We start from the raw sequence: 16,284 nt of genomic DNA, 5'->3' as shown, positions 1-16,284 counted from the left end.
TGCGCTTCATTAAGCCATAACTGACTCTTCCCAACTCCTAGCATAGATACTAAAGCTACAAAAGACTCAGTCTTCATGCAACAGCAAGGGAAGCATCTGAAGCGTTCAGTAAATTCTTGGTTCAATGTCTCATTCAATATCCGCTCTAGAGTCCTCACCAATGGATATTCACAAAAAGTTTGCAGCCTGGTTTTGCATAAGCTATATTACTGTAACCATATTACTGCAAAGACAGAACCTGTGAATCAGACACAAACGTCAAGAAAGTAGATAGAGCCTAGTAGTTCAATTTTGATTTATCTAGGCACAAAAACTTAAAATCAAGGGCAATAAAGGTTTTTTCTGAGCTTCTCAAAACACAGTAATCCTAAACCAACACAGTAGTCCTAAACCAAAGATTTTTCCATATTCTCAAATAAATGCAGTGCACTCAAGTAGACTATCTAGAGCTTCCAGAAATCACATTAGCTAGAAATCAGCTCAGGAAAAAAATAACTAAGTGGCAAATCTCATCTCAGTAAGATAAGGGGTCCTGCAAACCAAGCTACTGAATGTACATGTTCCAGTCTCCATTCTAAAAGGCTGAAAAACGGAAACCTACCTTCCTGGTCTAGAACTAATGGCCCAAATAGGAGTTTGCTGCTCAGCAAGGTGAAGCAATGCCTAGCGTGCCAAGAAATTGCACTCTTATAAATGCAAGCCCATCCAATCAAGAGCAATTTCATTAGGAGTAAAATCACATATACTACTATATTACCCACCTTTACACTTTAAAGACTAAGAATAAGACTTCAAAAAATATTATTACATAAAGTGTGTTTCTCTTCACAGGGACAGCATGAAGAATCGAGCTATCTTCAGTGTCGCATCAGGCCGTTCTTACTCCATCTAGTCTATTACAGCAAAGGCTAAACTTTGAAAGTCACATTAAACTTCTTTAGACTATCCAAAGACTATACTCGGAGAAATTAATTAACTTCTTTCATGCAAAAAGAAAACTAAAAATTACTGCTCCTCATGAACTACTTCTGTACACTTTAACTAGTACTATTTTCACCCTGGAAAAATAACTCACTTTTATGTGATCTTGTCATTTTATCAGATTTGGCAGAGGCATCTTTGACTCGGTTGTGATATTCTACAAGGAATGTTCTTTCATGTTCAAAGAAGTCATCCACATCCTACAAAAACCAAGAACAATTTAAAAACCAGGACTTTACTGACTCTGTACAGAGAAACTGCAGAGTAAGTTTGCATATATTGCTGTTGCTGTGACACACAATCCAATTTATTTTTGTCTAAAACACCATTTATGTAAACTGATTTCTTTTTCACTTATTTTATCATGATCTGAAGTTTTATTAAGAATTTATTAAGAATTAAGAATTTGTAACAAGCATCTTAAAGGTCTACATAACTAAACCTGAAGTGAAGGAAATAATTTCACTACTACCTACCACTTTGGTGACAGAAAAATAGAATAAAAGTCAAGTACTTAATAAAGGGACTTCTACCTAGAAAAAGGGGAGGAGGGAAGACAGACACACATTTGCACAAATGCTGCAGTCATAGCAGAGATGATATGAACTCCTAGCTCAGGAACACTGATCTTGCTGACAGATTTATTTCCAGTTGGTAAATGTAGGTGAATTTTAGTATTTTCTGTATTACAATTTGAGATATTTGGTTTCTACTTATTTTTTAAAACCCTCTAAAACAGCACAAATGCTCAATACCATGGAATAGCCTACAATATGGGCTTTGAACAATGTGCTTATGAAAACTCCTGGTTATTTGGATTTCATATTTTTCCTCAAGTCATAATTAATCCATGGTTATTTCCACTTCCCAGCAGTTTTGAAACTCAAGATTTTACAACTAGGAATTTTAGATCCTCTAATTTGCTTGCAAATGGAAAGTCACCACTAAAAAGAAAGGAGATCAAAATAATCTTTTGCCAAATTTATGCTTGTTATAAAACTAATCTTTCAACTTTTGGAAAAGTCAAAATGAAATTGATTTTGTGTGTGTGTGTGTGTGTCTCAGTTAAAAGTCTTGCATCTGCTGGGAAAAACATCACCTCTGCTGCTGCTCTTAGCTTTAAAACAGTAGAATGATGTCACAAGGGTGGTAAAATTCACACTGTGTTAGTAACTTCTGAGCTGCAGCAGTTGTCAAAGCTAGCTCACCTTTCCACTATATAAAATGACAGGCCAGAACAAAAAACAGATTATCAATTATCTATGGATTAAATAAAATGCTTAATTTCATAAAGTAGGGGAAAGAGTACTGAAAGCCCTCTTTCACAGAAGCAGATAGCTCTCAGTTATCTTGCATCCAGAGCCACAGGTTCCTTCCCATGCTCTGCCTCTAATTCTTAAGTTAGACATCACTATAAAAATCTGTCTTTTGTAGCTATGTAAAATTCTGCTTTATTAAAAAGAGGGGACGACATACATTTTAAATCTTGGTATGTTAAGCAGTAATCACCTTTACTCCTGAAACAATGACACCATCTGCTGATTTAACCATATTTTTAAAGAAGTCTTCAAGTTTCTCTTTCTTATTTTTCCCACGAACACTCAACTGAAAAAGAAGTTCATTTATCAAGTCAGTTCATTTTCTGGAGGCAATAAAAGCTAAAAAAAACCCCACAAACCAACAATCCAACAAACCAAAACAACAAAAAACCCCACCCAAAAAAGAACAACGAACTAGATACCACAACTTGCTACTCCTTAACCAGTTTTCCTGCTCTCTGCTTAGTCTTATACCCTGCATTAATGGGGACAAGGCACCATGCACCCAGAATGACAGACTACCTCATTTCCTAGACTGTTCTTTATCACCTAAAGTACTATTCCAGGAAAAAAAAAATCAGCAATATTCTAGCACCTATAGATAATACCAAATGTACAGAGCGTACATTTCAGTTATCAATAATATAGTATTTATCACACACAGTATAGCTGTGGACTTAACCTAATATAACCAAGTTTTGCTCTTTTAAGTGTAGAATGGCAGATATTTGACTTTCAGAAAACAGAAGCATTTACCCCTCACTGCACTGAGGATAATGGTCCTTTCAGCCTCCTTACACTCTTCCTGTCCATCTATAGTTGCCCAATTTAGGTAAACTGAGATCCTGAACCAGTAAGCATTTCTACATCAAGCAACAAGAGGATCCTCTGTAACATATTTTGAAGTTAAGCATGTACTCAGTTGAACCAATCTTTGGAATGATTTCTTCAACATTCAATGCTGACTTCTGCAATTTTAAAAAGCAACTGAAAACTGTTTGCATCATATGAACAATCACTAACTCCAACACCAAAGAGTTATTACGAATCCAGAAAGTCCTCTCCATTAACTCAAAATTGGATAGCAACTCAGTATGTAACATGTGGATAGCCACATTAGACTAGTATGTAGAAAAATATTAAGCAAATTTTCACCTACATTATTAGCAAAAAGGCTTTACTTAGAACATTTCATTAGAAACCCCCTCTAGTTTTGTTAGCAACAGAATTTAAACTACCGTTCCAAATCCTAAGAATTAGTGTTCTTTATTGCATCATCCTTCCCCACAAAAAAAAAAAATTCAATCAAAGAGCAGACAAGTATAATGTCATGTGAAATTACCACCAAAAGCTAATCTTTTAATGCAAAACATATTGTATTCCCATTAATATTTTTGATGCTGAGGCTAAAGTACATAGTGCATTTAGCTCCCCAGGTGGCAGCAAAATGAACTCCTACAGACTAAATGAATTTCTAACTTTTACAATACAAATATGTCTGGTATGAAGGAATTGATGCAATTTGCTCCAGGAGGTAAAGCCCTCTTAATCAAATTTCCATCCTACCATAAAAGTACATCTTGATTTCTCTTGCCAGCAATTCAGTTTTCAATACTCACATCCTGATTATATTCCAAGAATACATGGAAATTTAAATCCTTTCTCAAAATAGGATGTGCTGCCACGCGACACAAAAACACTTCATGCATTGCAACTGTCTTCTTGAATATTGCCAAATATTCACTGAAAACAAGAAACAAGACAGACATAAGAATTTGACATGAAGCAATTAGGAGCAATTAAGTTTGAGATAATCCTATTGAGCAGCTTTAAGAGATCCTCAGTAAGGATACAAAATTATAGCTGCCCTAGTAGAGATTTTCACTGCAATATTTGACATATACATAAATAAATAGCACAATGTTAATACTAGGGGGAAATTTGAAGCCCTAACATATTATGGAGAGACTTTTAATGAAGACTCAACAAATACACTCTCATTTTTAAGGCTAATTAACACAGTGAAAGTGTAGCCTCATTCAATTGTCCTTTCCCCAACTCCCCAAAAATCAAGAAATAGAGATACAGACTACAGTTATTAAGCACTATGTAGAGGATGTGCAAATTCCTTCCTCCCCATCTCCATCCCCTTGCCTATTTGCACCCTCCTTACTCATTCAAGCGTTTATGTAATTTTGTTAGCTCTTTAGATAGCAGTCTTTTATTCCATGTTAAAGCACCTAGCCTTTTTGGGCTGAAGCTTATGTGGATGTCTTGCGTCATAGTGGTTCTAAAAGTGAAATTAAGTGCTGCATTTGGTACGTAGAACCGAAAAAAAAAAAATATCACATTTAACCATGACAATCACATAGTTGCCCAGTTCAGCCAACTCAACTTTAAAGTAATTACTCATTTGTGATTTAATTAAGAGGAAGGCATTCTTATCAATACACGTTTGCTAGAATCCATTTTGCTTCGCAAATTCAATGAATAAGATGTAACTTGTCTAGAAATGACGAAGGGGCTCTTTTCCCCATTCTGAGGTCAAACGGTGAAATAATAATCAACACTTTTGCTTCCACTATGTGCAAGGAGGTTAAGATTTACATACCAGCAAACCAGCAGGGCCAGTGTTGGGAGATGTTTGATCTCAGTGAGAGTAGTAGTCATTCAGTGAAGACAAAAAAGGAGGATGCAGAGGATGGAGGTGGCAGTAGAAGAAACCCAAAGTTTTCTGTGTTATCCAACCCCTAACCAGACCACAAGAGAATCATGATCAGGGCCGCTGGAAAACCACAGATTCTTTAAAATCTATAGTGTTTTGCTAATTTCCAGTTTTCTGCATATGAAGTGTATATCTATTCTGCTATAAATTCGGCTGTACATAAGACTAATACAGAGCTTTTTAAGACATTTGCTCACAGCAGCTGGAGTTCGGAGAGAAAGCAGCAGTTCTAAGAGTTCTATGTACTTTTCTTGCCAATTCAGAGCTCTTGATAGAAGCAGTCTAGAAGCAGCGTAAATATACACTTGAAAACTGAAACCAATGACAGGAAAAAGATCAAAGAAGTGAATGCATGATAAGGAAAGTGGATGAAGCAAGGAGAAACTTCACTGTATAACTCAATATGGAACAAAAAGTCTTAGAGTAGATATTTCAATACACATTGAATTCAAAGTAAGGGAAAATACTATTTTCAGGAAGTATATTCTCCTTGTGAAAAAAAAAAAGTGTCAAAAAGGTATTTTCTAATAATCTCCATATTTCCTGAGGAACAGAAGGTTGGCGTATATGTTTACAGTACCAACCACATGCAAAAATCCCTAGTTCAAACACTAGATGTATAAACATTAAAGTTTCAGTATGCTTATAAAATGTGGAACACCAGAATGAAAAAAGATAGAGATTAACCTCCTCCCTTTGTAGGTGTTCTGTGAAGAAAAGGATCTAACTAGTTTTTTCCTTATAAAAGAACGTTCAAGAACAAGCTGATTTTTTTCCCCTGTTTCAGAAGGTCTTCCATGAAATTATTTCTACAATTTTCCTAATGGCTCTGATCATGATGACTAGGATAACCCTGGTTATGTATCAACTGAATTCTTAAGCCTACATCTCACGGAGAACCATTACAGTGAAATCAGAAACATGGGACAGCAAACAGCATTAAAAGTTGAGGGATTAAAGGGAAAAAAAAAAAAAAAAAAGGTAATCAAGTCTACATACGCCTCCAGTTCTTGTTTCATCTTGGTGAATTCCTCTTTAGTCATTGATCCTTCCCCTTCTCCAAGCTTCTGCAATTTTTCCCTTGAGGCATCAAAGTCAGGCCTGGGTGGTGCTGGTGGAATCTGGAATTGAATCAAATTTTTTTTAATTGCTCATCTTCTCAGTCAAACAACATCTATTCAGTACCGGAACTGTAAATTGCCTGCAGCTTTTTAATATATGCCTCTCTCTTTCATCATTCATTACAGCATTTATGGATAAATTCTCTCATTCATAAGTTAGACATGCCGCATTACTATACCAATTTTGGCCAAATGTCCTTGAAGATTACTAAAGAATTAACTAATGGCTTCAGTAGTTTAATTACAACAGAAACCAAATAATACATAGCTTTCCCAATACAATGAATTAAAACTTGAAACCATTATTTTATAATTAATTTTGTTTTAGCTTATTTGGTAAGGATTATTTCTTGTTTAAAGAAAAAAAAATAATTCCACAATTGTTTTCACACCATCCATCTATAGCTCCCCAAAACTTTAATCCAAAAAAACCCCCATTCCATATTGTTTGCAGGCACTAGTTCTTTCTTGCAGCACTGCTGACATTAAAGATACATCTGTTGAAATAACAAAGCACAGAGTAAACAAGTTTCTAGGTTAATCTTGTAATGAAGTACATTAAGATCGAAAGAGAAAACATCGCAAACTAATCCCAAATTGCTATCGCTAAAGGGACACAGTACAAAGCTAAACTATACTTCAATTTTAGTTCACTGATATTTGCCCATTAATGCATTACAAAAAAGAAAAATCCAGCATCGACACAGTCAACTGTCTGAAACCAATTATTACCACACTGAAAGTCTAGTCACTTTAGTTTTTCTGACAAAAAAAAAAAGACTAGCTCAAAAATGGTATGACACATCACAGATTATATTCATCATAATGTACCCACTAGTCAATTAGAAATATGTTTACCTTCTGAATCGGTAGACATGCCCCCCCCATACACAAAATGAACACCTAACTTTCACACCAAGATGACAAATATTCCTATTTGCAATTAAAGTATGAAAAGCAGCACACATTTTTAATAGGCAGTATTGTAAGATGACTATTTTGGGACCTCTGTTCCCTGGAGGCCTGAAATAAACTTCAAAACGTAAGTTGTTAAGTTGTGTATTAAGGTTCTCTGTAGTTTGAGATGGTATTTGCGTTGGGGTTTTTTCCCTCCAACTGATTTATGGTAAAATGATTCTGATCTTCACAATGAAAACTGGAAAAGTCTAATTACTAGAGCTCAGTTACTGCATTCTGCCATTCCAGCTAAAACAAAAGCAACATGAAACTTGTAACTACGTTAAACATTAGCTTGAAAAACAATACCACCAAGTTATACAGTTCACCTATCTCCCACACTTTTAACAAGGTGGACTAAAAAACACACTTGGATACAGATTAAACTACTCAATCCTCAGGAGTGAAAGGCAAGAAAGCATGACAACTACAGTAACTTTCGTCCAAGCTTGCTTCAACCATTAATTGTGTATAATTGCATAAAATGAACCATTAGAGCATCTGATCTGATTTTAGAAGGAATGAACATCTGCCGTTTCCATTGCATTTAAAAGCAGTTGCAAGTACTTTTGATACACTCCACAGAAAGCAGTGCACATAAACCAAAAGAACCATAATACTTACAATATAGCCAGCATAGTCCTCATTCTCAACAAAAGAATCATGAAGCCAAATAAACTCTTCATGTTGCCGGACAACAGAAAATTCATTTTGTTTGAAATTCGGTAAGGAACTCTAGAAGGGGAAAAGGAGGAAGAATCATGGAAAAAAAAAAACAAAAACAAAACAACAAATGACACAACCCAACCGAAAAAAACACCAAAACAAAACCCCTCCACAAAAAAAAAAACCCAAACCCAAAATGTTTTTCATTACTATATGAAAAACATCTTGAAGGAACAACAAAAATAGCCCTGTAAAAATAATCTAATCATCCAAGCAAGGATTTGACAAAAAAAGTTCATACAGCAATAATTACCCCATCTTAATTAGTACAGCAATCAATTGGAATAGGTTGCTCAAAGAGGCTGCAGAGTCTCTGCCCCTGCAGATGTTCAAACCCCAAATGGACAAGTCCTGAGCAATGTGCTCTGCTCCACCCTGATTTAATGGTGGGAGTGAGGGAAGAGATGGGACTAAATGATCTCCAGAATTGTTATTTAACCTCAACAATTCTGTGATTCTGCAATCAATAAAGAAAAGAAAAGAAGAGAAAAGACCATAAACAAGCAGTAACTAAAAATGATTCTTGAATGTAATTCTGCTATGAAATATATTTTTAGAATCTGAAACCACAGCTAATCTAATAAAAAAACTATACTGAAGAATATTGAGGTGTATTGATTCTACCTCCAAATAGGCCAACAAATAAGCATGGGAATGCATGACAACACATCAGTACAAAACCAATGAACATTACTTTCTTCTAAACAGTTTTTTCATTCCTTAACTTTTTAGCTGTTTTTTTTCTTTCACACTGCAGATACACAGTCTCTTAAACATGAGATAATGCTACTTTCTCATTTCCTTCGGATAGTGTTGCACTTGTTTCAATAAACAGTTTAAGCAAACTTTCTTTTCTGTATAATTAAGAAAGCATTCAGTGTACAAACACAGGCTTTTACCTTTGTATGGACAGTGAATTTCACTTTGTCCCTCTCACTGAGTGCATCTGAGATATCCACTTGCAGAGCAGCATCAGTCTGGAGATCTACATTTATTGCCCTAAGCTAAAGAAAGAAAAATCTATTTAGCTTCAATTAAAAGAAAAACCAACCAAAAAAAAAAAAACAAACCACAGTTAATTCTATTTCCCTTAAGAACCCTGATCCTGCAATGCTGTACATCCTTAAAAGACTGAAGATAGATTACAATAAAAAAACCAACATTAAAAGACTATTTCCAGAAGAAAAAGAAATTCCAGTAGTACTCCTTATGGCACACATGACCATACAAATAATTACGGTACTCGTCATTAGTGCACTATTGTCATTTCTATGTATTTTGCTAGTAATTGAGATGGTCAAAACAGTACAAGTTTGGGAGGTTTTTCTCTTCATTCCCCCCCCTCCCCCGTATCGACAGCCTGCTGTAAGTAAATGTACTTGTAAAGGTAATTATAAAGGTACTAACAGTTGGAACGGTACTTTTAAGGAGAAAAGTGGTCCTGTATTTCAAAGAAGCGAGAGCTATTAAAGACCTGGTTTACTCACATTGTCTTATACTACTCTTTTGTTTAGTATTTCCTATAATATACTGAAAAAGCTTTAAAAAAAAAAAAATCGATATCCTGAACTTCACAGAGTTAAGTCTCCTTGGAAATATTTTTCTGAAAAAAAAACCAACAACAAACCAACACAAAACCCCAAACCCAAGATTTCAATCTCTTCAAAATCAGCATAGGAAATGGCAAAAGTGCAAGGAATACGCACTTTTTTTTCCACAAGACATGAAACCTGAGCTCTCTCACAAAATAATTTCAAAGTCACGTCGAGAAGAAAATGAGACAATGATCAAATACAGAAAAATTGGAAGATTATCTGAGCACCTCAATGTCTGGCAGTAACTGGACCAAAAGCTTCAACAGTACTCGGTGAAACTATAACATCATCTAGACCCCAACTGAAAATTCGAGTCCCCTCACCCTTGCTGTTCTACAGCAATTTGTCCTATAACGATTTAATCATCATGATCAGCAGACATTCACAATATTTTTACAAGTACTAAGTCTAGCTCTGAAATCTTCTCCAATCACATTGTCAAAAAATATTTCAACGTCATGCTCATGAGGCTTACTTTTTACTGAGACACTGTGTTTTCTTTGATGCTGCTTTTCTCCTAGAAATATCACATTCTACAGTACAAAAATGCCATACAAAGATACAGACCTTTTCCCACAATATTTTTCAGGACTGCAGTTTGAAGCCCATACTCAAGCACAAAAATTCTTTAAGTATCAGCAACTCACAGTACAAAGGTTACACATGGGCAGATTTTAAAGGTAACGCTGCAAGGCACTGGAACAGCATTAGGAGAGAAGCATCAACTGCCACAGCTTGTTTTTCCATCAGTTATCTTAATCCTTATCTTAAATCATGGTGGTCAGCACCCACTCTAGTTTTCTTGCTAACCTCAACGCACAGACAACTCTGCTGCTTATGTAGCAGCAACCAGACTAATGTATCTTAGAATTAGTGTATTAAAGTAAACCAAAATCATACAGTCTACCATATTCTGCTAGGCTAGCTAAATACAACACTTCAGTAGCTATTACACAAATAGTAATAGCTTTTCCTTATAGCAAAGTTGGAAGTCATTAAAACCACCGCACAGCAACATGTGATTCAGGCATCGCTTTTTCTTTTGTTTTCCCAAGGTTTAGGGGGTCACTGCCTCACACAAAGGCATATTATCATGCAACAATCCATTGCAGATCACCTCTCAGAGGCAGAATCTCCTAGCTCCTACTGAGCTTCCAACGTGCTTAACATCCAATTTAGGAAAGAAAAATATAATCTGACATACCAATGTCTGCCTTATGTCATGATACCACATTTTTTAGCTTGTAAAAAAGTTTTTAGTGGTTACGCTGTCTGGGGTACTGTTTGTTTTTCTCCGGTCCCCCAGAATACATTAACAGAGTAATCTCAGCAAATAATCTGGATTATCCAAATGGTACTTTTGTAGTCCTTCACAGGTCACAAGAATTTCTACTATAATGCTTTCTCCCCCCTCTTTTTTTAAAAAAGCAGTACAATACCAAAGTCTAAGATTCAGTATAACAGCTGTTCAAGTTTGTCACTAGTGCATATGCAGTCTCTAGGGCAGTGCACCCTGGCCATATGCACATACTCACAACTTTAGAAACAAAATGATTATTTGTGCTGAGAAAATTAAGAACTACCTAAACATGACAACTTCACTCATGACATACAACTGTAAAGGACTATTTGTTTGATTTATACTGAGTTAAGTTTGTAACAGTTTTGAGGAGTTTAATCATATGTTAAATTATGCTGTGTAGCCTGACTGCCAACAGGGAACATTTTCATCTGCAATGGTAATGAAGCATTTATGAAAGGTGTCAAAGACAATCAGAAAGCTGAAGGACTTTAAGTGTATTCATGTGACACAATAGTTCACGTTGCGTTACTGGGAATTAAATTCACAACATCATCTCGCAACAAACTTAAGCAATCTCTTCATTGCTACTTCCAAAATAAAACTGCCACTAATGAATGGTTTTCTAGTCATGAAGGTAGTAGAAAATGAAAAAAAAACCAAAAAACCCCAAAAACCCAGCTATGAAACCTGATTTGGATGAAAACTGAAACGTAAGTACCTTAAATTCTGAAAAAAATGGAGGTGGGATACAGTCTCTTTGCATCTTGCCCCCTTTCCCCCAATCTAATACGTAGCATGATAATTTTACGCTTAGATACATGGTTTACACCCATGCTGAACAACGTGCAAAACAAAAGCTAACTTAATTTAGCTGATTCACAGTTTCCTATGCTATACCAAGAAAGTCCCTGGTTTATTCAAAGGGTCTAGAAAATACCAGAAGCCAAAACCAGGGCTAAAGCGATGTTACAGTACTAGAAGAGAACACAGTGCAAGGAGAGGATTTAGCACCTAAGCTCCTGCTCAAGGATCAATTATACTTCAAACGATAATGGAAAGAAGCTGGTAGAGACAAGGGAAACAACCAAACGTTCCTAGGGAACATCATCCTTTAACAGCAGTAACTGCTATACTCTATGCTCTTTCAAAAAAATTAGAGAAAAAGGACCCTTTCTTCAGCAGGCTCTTTACAGGCAGATAAATACACAGAGCAAGGGAAACAAACAATACTTTTACAACAAAAGATGACAAAGTGTCATCACAGCATTAAGTTTCTAGCAGACCTGTTCAAAGTGGGTAGCTCGTTTCCCCTAAATAAGTACACAAGAGCATTAGCCAAGTCAGCTGGAGTTTGTATAGATACAAAATACACCAGACAGTATGAGCAGAGCAATACTACACCACCTTTAACATAAACAATACATGCTTTGAGAGAGACCACAAAAAACCCCACCAGGAACTGAGTTACTCTAAGCGAAACTCAATAGTATCTTCCTAAGTGAGATTTAGAAAAGAAATTCCTGCAAGTTCATTTTATGCACACCATTTATAAGTTCCTTCTACAGAACACCCACTGGTACTTCCTCAAAGATGATTCTCAGTGCTCTGTTTTACAATTTTCTGGAAAAGGCTCCATATGGTATAACACAATTGTTTGAAAATTACTGTTTTATGTGGCATCAGCATAATTTCCAGCCCTCTTTTCATCCCATCACCCCCACGTTAAACTTAAGACAACTGTAGTTGACCAACATGATTGTGAAGAGTTAAAATATAGTTGCCATAGCAATATCTGAATTCTAGAGAGGAAAGAGTACTGATTTTCAAAACTAAAAGCTCAATTACTTTAACCAGAAGTTGCCATCCATGCTTCCAAATAAAGGCTTGACCTACTCGGTTTTTATTCACAAACAGAGGAAGGCAACAAATCAGAACCAGGAAACACTTTATGAAAAACTATTTATTTTTACTACTGCTACTAAGAATAAAAAAAAAAGTCGTGGTTTTGAAGATTAAAGCACAGCAAATCCATTCACGAACAGACTGCCAGTATTGTTTTTTATTAGCTTTTCTGTATCACAATCAAAATCACGTCGATAACAACCTGTGTTTTAACCCCAAGGATTTATACAGCAGAGAAAAAATGAAAAGCCCAGAGTGATTGAAAATACGAAACCTAAAAAAATTAGGGAAAGGAGAAGGATACTGTTCTGATTTAATTCCTCAGTGCTGGATGAAGATGGGGGAGGGGAGAAAAAAAAAAAAAGAAAGAAGGATTACACTTCGCCAACTGAGATGATGTAAGTTGTGCAACAGCACAAACAAGCCTGCTAGGAGATGTCTTAAGGCTTTCAAATTATCTTGTGAACTCTGACTACCTGTAGCCTTAGAGGTAAAACTAATAACCAAACAAAGTTTCACATGGGATCAGATCTGCATTGTTATGTTCTACCTGGACCTTCAGATAAAGGCAACCTAACTGTGCTCTTCAATGTCTGTTCCTAAATACCAGGGACAACCTATGCTAATTATGGAGTTGTATTTTACAAGTTCTTTGGTCCTTGTTCTGAAGACACTCAAAGGACAACAATTTCTACCTTCTCTCTTTTTTTTTATCCACGCTCTCCCTTTTTTTTAAATCCCGTATTCTTACTAAATTAGCTGTATAATTAAAGACAAAAGCTCTACAGTGGCCAGAATTGGCCTAATAAAATATTAGAAATCCTTTTTCATTTCTGGTCATAAATTGGAACATAAAATGGACTGAATTCCTACCACATGCCTACAGTCAAAAATCGCTTAGTACTTAACGTTATATTTGACACTTGAGCATGGCATGCACAATAAAAGAGTATACCAACACAGTGTTTTTCAGATTTTGTATTTTTAGTAAAATACTGCATGTAGCCGTTCTAATAACCTGAAATAGCCCAGGCAATCTAAGCAACCCTGAAGCTGCTCTGCTACCTTGCTCAGAGTCACTCTTTCTCAAGATAGCAACCGATAGGGGTAATCAGTCTGACTAAGTTTTACTAGATTAGCCGATTTGTTGCTTAAGCGAGGCAGGCAAGTTAAAGAAAGATTCTTGCACCTAGGCCCCAGCTCACGATTAAAGATGGAACCCGGTGCTCTCCACAGGGCTGGTCAACCTGGACAGGACCACAGCACAATCCGGGTGTGTGCAGGGGGAGGGGGGCACGTACCACAGCAGGGAAGGACACAGAGACAGAATATGAATCCCTAGCAACACACACAACCCCTTCTCAAGCTATTCCAACAAAAGCACGAAAGAACAGCCCTTCCAAAACTTGGGTGACGGAACAATGAAAAATTGAAGGCAAAACGCACGCACGCAGAGGTCGATTGCAGAGGGAGGCTGTGCTATTTCCACATTAGCAGATCCCGGCAGACAAGCACCCCGGACCCTAATTGCCTGCCGCCCCCCGGCATCCCGCGTCCCTCCTGGTACCCACGCAGCGGGCAGGGGCCAGCAGCAGCTGGAGGGCCCCCGGGGGAGGGGGCCAACCCTGCCCTCCCTGCCCCCCACCCCCCCCTTCCAGACGCCGGGGTCCCTAACGCCTCCCCGCGGCACTTACACCTCGGTCCTCCTCCGAGAGGAAATCTGGGCCGTCGTCCGAGCCTTCCTGCTGGGGGCGAAGAGGAGAAGGCGGAGCGGGCCGGGGGGACGCGGAGGGGCACGGCCGGCAGCAGGGAGGGTGGGGGGAGACAAAGCGCACAGGTTAGCGACCCGGCCGCACGCACCCGCCCCGCCCCGGCACCGCGGCCGCCCCGAGACCCACCATCATGGCTGCTCGCAGCGCTGCGCGCCCGCCGGCCCTCCCCCCGCCAGCCCGCTCGGAGCCCGGCGGCGAGGCGGGGCTGCAGCGCGCGGGGGCGGGGCGGGGCGCCCGGGCGGGGCGGGGCGGTGGCCGGCTGCACCTCTCGCGAGGGAGCGGCTGGCGCGGGCCGCGCGCGCCTAGCCCTCCCCTCCCCTCCCCTTCCCGCCCCTCCCTCGCCAGCGCGCGGGCGGTGGCCGTTGAGGGGAGGGCGCGAGGCTGCACAGGGCGGGCGCGAGCTGTGGCTGGCGGCCCTGGCCCTGGCCCTGGCCTTGGCCTTGGCCCGGTGGCTGCGGGATGGGGCTGTCGGCGGCGGGGGGAGAGAAGGGGAGCCGCCCCCGGACGGGGAGGTTGGGGCCGTGGCCCCGTGTGTCGCAGCCGGCTCGGTTTTCCCCTTTGGTCCGTGTGCGTGCGCTGAGCCGTGGTGCAGCAGCAGCAGCGCTCCTCGGGCTCACTGGTGGCTCTGGCGAGCTGCGAGACCCCGGTGCTCAAAGTGCATCCACGCTTCGATGGTGAACGTTTGGCGTGCACGGTGTGCAGAGGCGGGAGGGGCTTTGTTCATGCGTACAAAACTCATGTGTTGGCACCCTGAGGGCAAGTGTGCAAAACCTCTGAAAACGTCCATAATAGGCAGAACTCTGCTGCCATCCGTGACCTTTATTCTTAACCGATTGCTTTCGTGCTGTCCTGCTCTCATTTCCATCATTTTGGTGAGAGATGGGCTTTGCAGCACCAGCCCCTCACCACATGCATTTTTACAAGCGTGTGTGTGAAATAGGCTACACAATTACACAGTGCTAGAAATTAAGTGGGTTATAATATGCCTTTGATTTATGGGCAGTTCTGTGACTAAGGTTGATGACTGCCTTTCTTCAGACCAAGAAATGGAGCTGTTAAATGCCCCTTTGTCTAATGACAGCAGAAAACATCAGCATCCCCTGACCAAACTGAATATAAGCACCGAGGGTAGGGAGTCCATGCCTGAGACTGCATTTTTCTGTGAATCAGAGCTGGAACAGCCAACAAACAGCCTCAGGGTGGGGTTTTATGATCAGCATAAACCTATGTAAGTGTGTGCCATCCCTGAGAGATGGTGGCAGGTGTGGACATCAGCACTCCCATGCGCGTACAGGCAGACAGATGAGGGCATTGGTCCAGCTGCGTACTAATCCTGCAACAAATGATTAGTTTCCGTCTGAGTCAGGTCTGTAATCCAGCCAAGCCCACAGTTGCACAAGGACTAGTGGGACAGGACCACCGCTTGCCACAGTAGCACATAGACGGGACTAAGCCGATCAGGAAACGACACCTTGAGAAATGCTACTCATGCAGCCTCCAGATAAGCAAAGAGAAAGCTTTCTGAGCGTTCTACTGCTTAGAAGTGTGCTTTGGAATTCAGAAATGGAAATTGTCTCTTGGAAATTGTTCTTAGTACAGCTGTGGAAAGAGGCCTTTGAATATGCATTTTGTAAATAATTAAAAAAAGATGTTCTTTAAACAATTTTCATGCATGCAGTCTGTTTCTGCCTTGATACAGACACATGCAACATCATCCGAAGTACTGACTTACTCTCGGGTCAAGAGAAGTACAAATATTTTTCAAGATACCGAGAAAGAGTATGTGAGTATGTTTAAACCTCTGTTTAAACACAGACCTTGTCATGCCGAAGGGGTAAAGACAAAGTCACACAGGAAACTGATTTCTGGGGGTTCACCTGCAT

At 39.3% G+C, this 16,284-nt stretch overlaps 1 protein-coding gene across 2 annotated transcripts in view; it reads right to left on the bottom strand.

The window, feature by feature from the left end:
* The window catches only part of SNX6 (sorting nexin 6), a 29,997-nt gene extending 15,350 nt beyond the window's left edge, over positions 1-14,647 (bottom strand). The window contains exons 1-8 of one of the 2 annotated variants that reach the window (XM_075753980.1): positions 14,528-14,647; positions 14,324-14,371; positions 8,729-8,833; positions 7,728-7,838; positions 6,025-6,146; positions 3,920-4,043; positions 2,491-2,586; positions 1,076-1,181 (exon numbers count right to left, since the gene is read on the bottom strand). In XM_075753980.1, coding sequence (XP_075610095.1) covers positions 1,076-1,181; positions 2,491-2,586; positions 3,920-4,043; positions 6,025-6,146; positions 7,728-7,838; positions 8,729-8,833; positions 14,324-14,371; positions 14,528-14,533 — 718 coding nt within the window. In that variant the 5' untranslated portion in view covers positions 14,534-14,647. Of the gene's footprint in view, positions 1-1,075; positions 1,182-2,490; positions 2,587-3,919; positions 4,044-6,024; positions 6,147-7,727; positions 7,839-8,728; positions 8,834-14,323; positions 14,375-14,527 lie in introns of both variants that reach the window. The other variant, XM_075753978.1, reaches the window with a different exon arrangement.
* Between the last annotated feature and the right edge of the window lie 1,637 nt (positions 14,648-16,284).

The sequence above is a fragment of the Balearica regulorum genome, chromosome 5 (genome assembly GCF_011004875.1).
Source record: "Balearica regulorum gibbericeps isolate bBalReg1 chromosome 5, bBalReg1.pri, whole genome shotgun sequence".
Classification (NCBI taxonomy): Eukaryota; Metazoa; Chordata; class Aves; order Gruiformes; family Gruidae; genus Balearica; species Balearica regulorum.
Note: the sequence above shows the minus strand (reverse complement) of the source record. Positions and strands in the feature narration are given on the sequence as shown.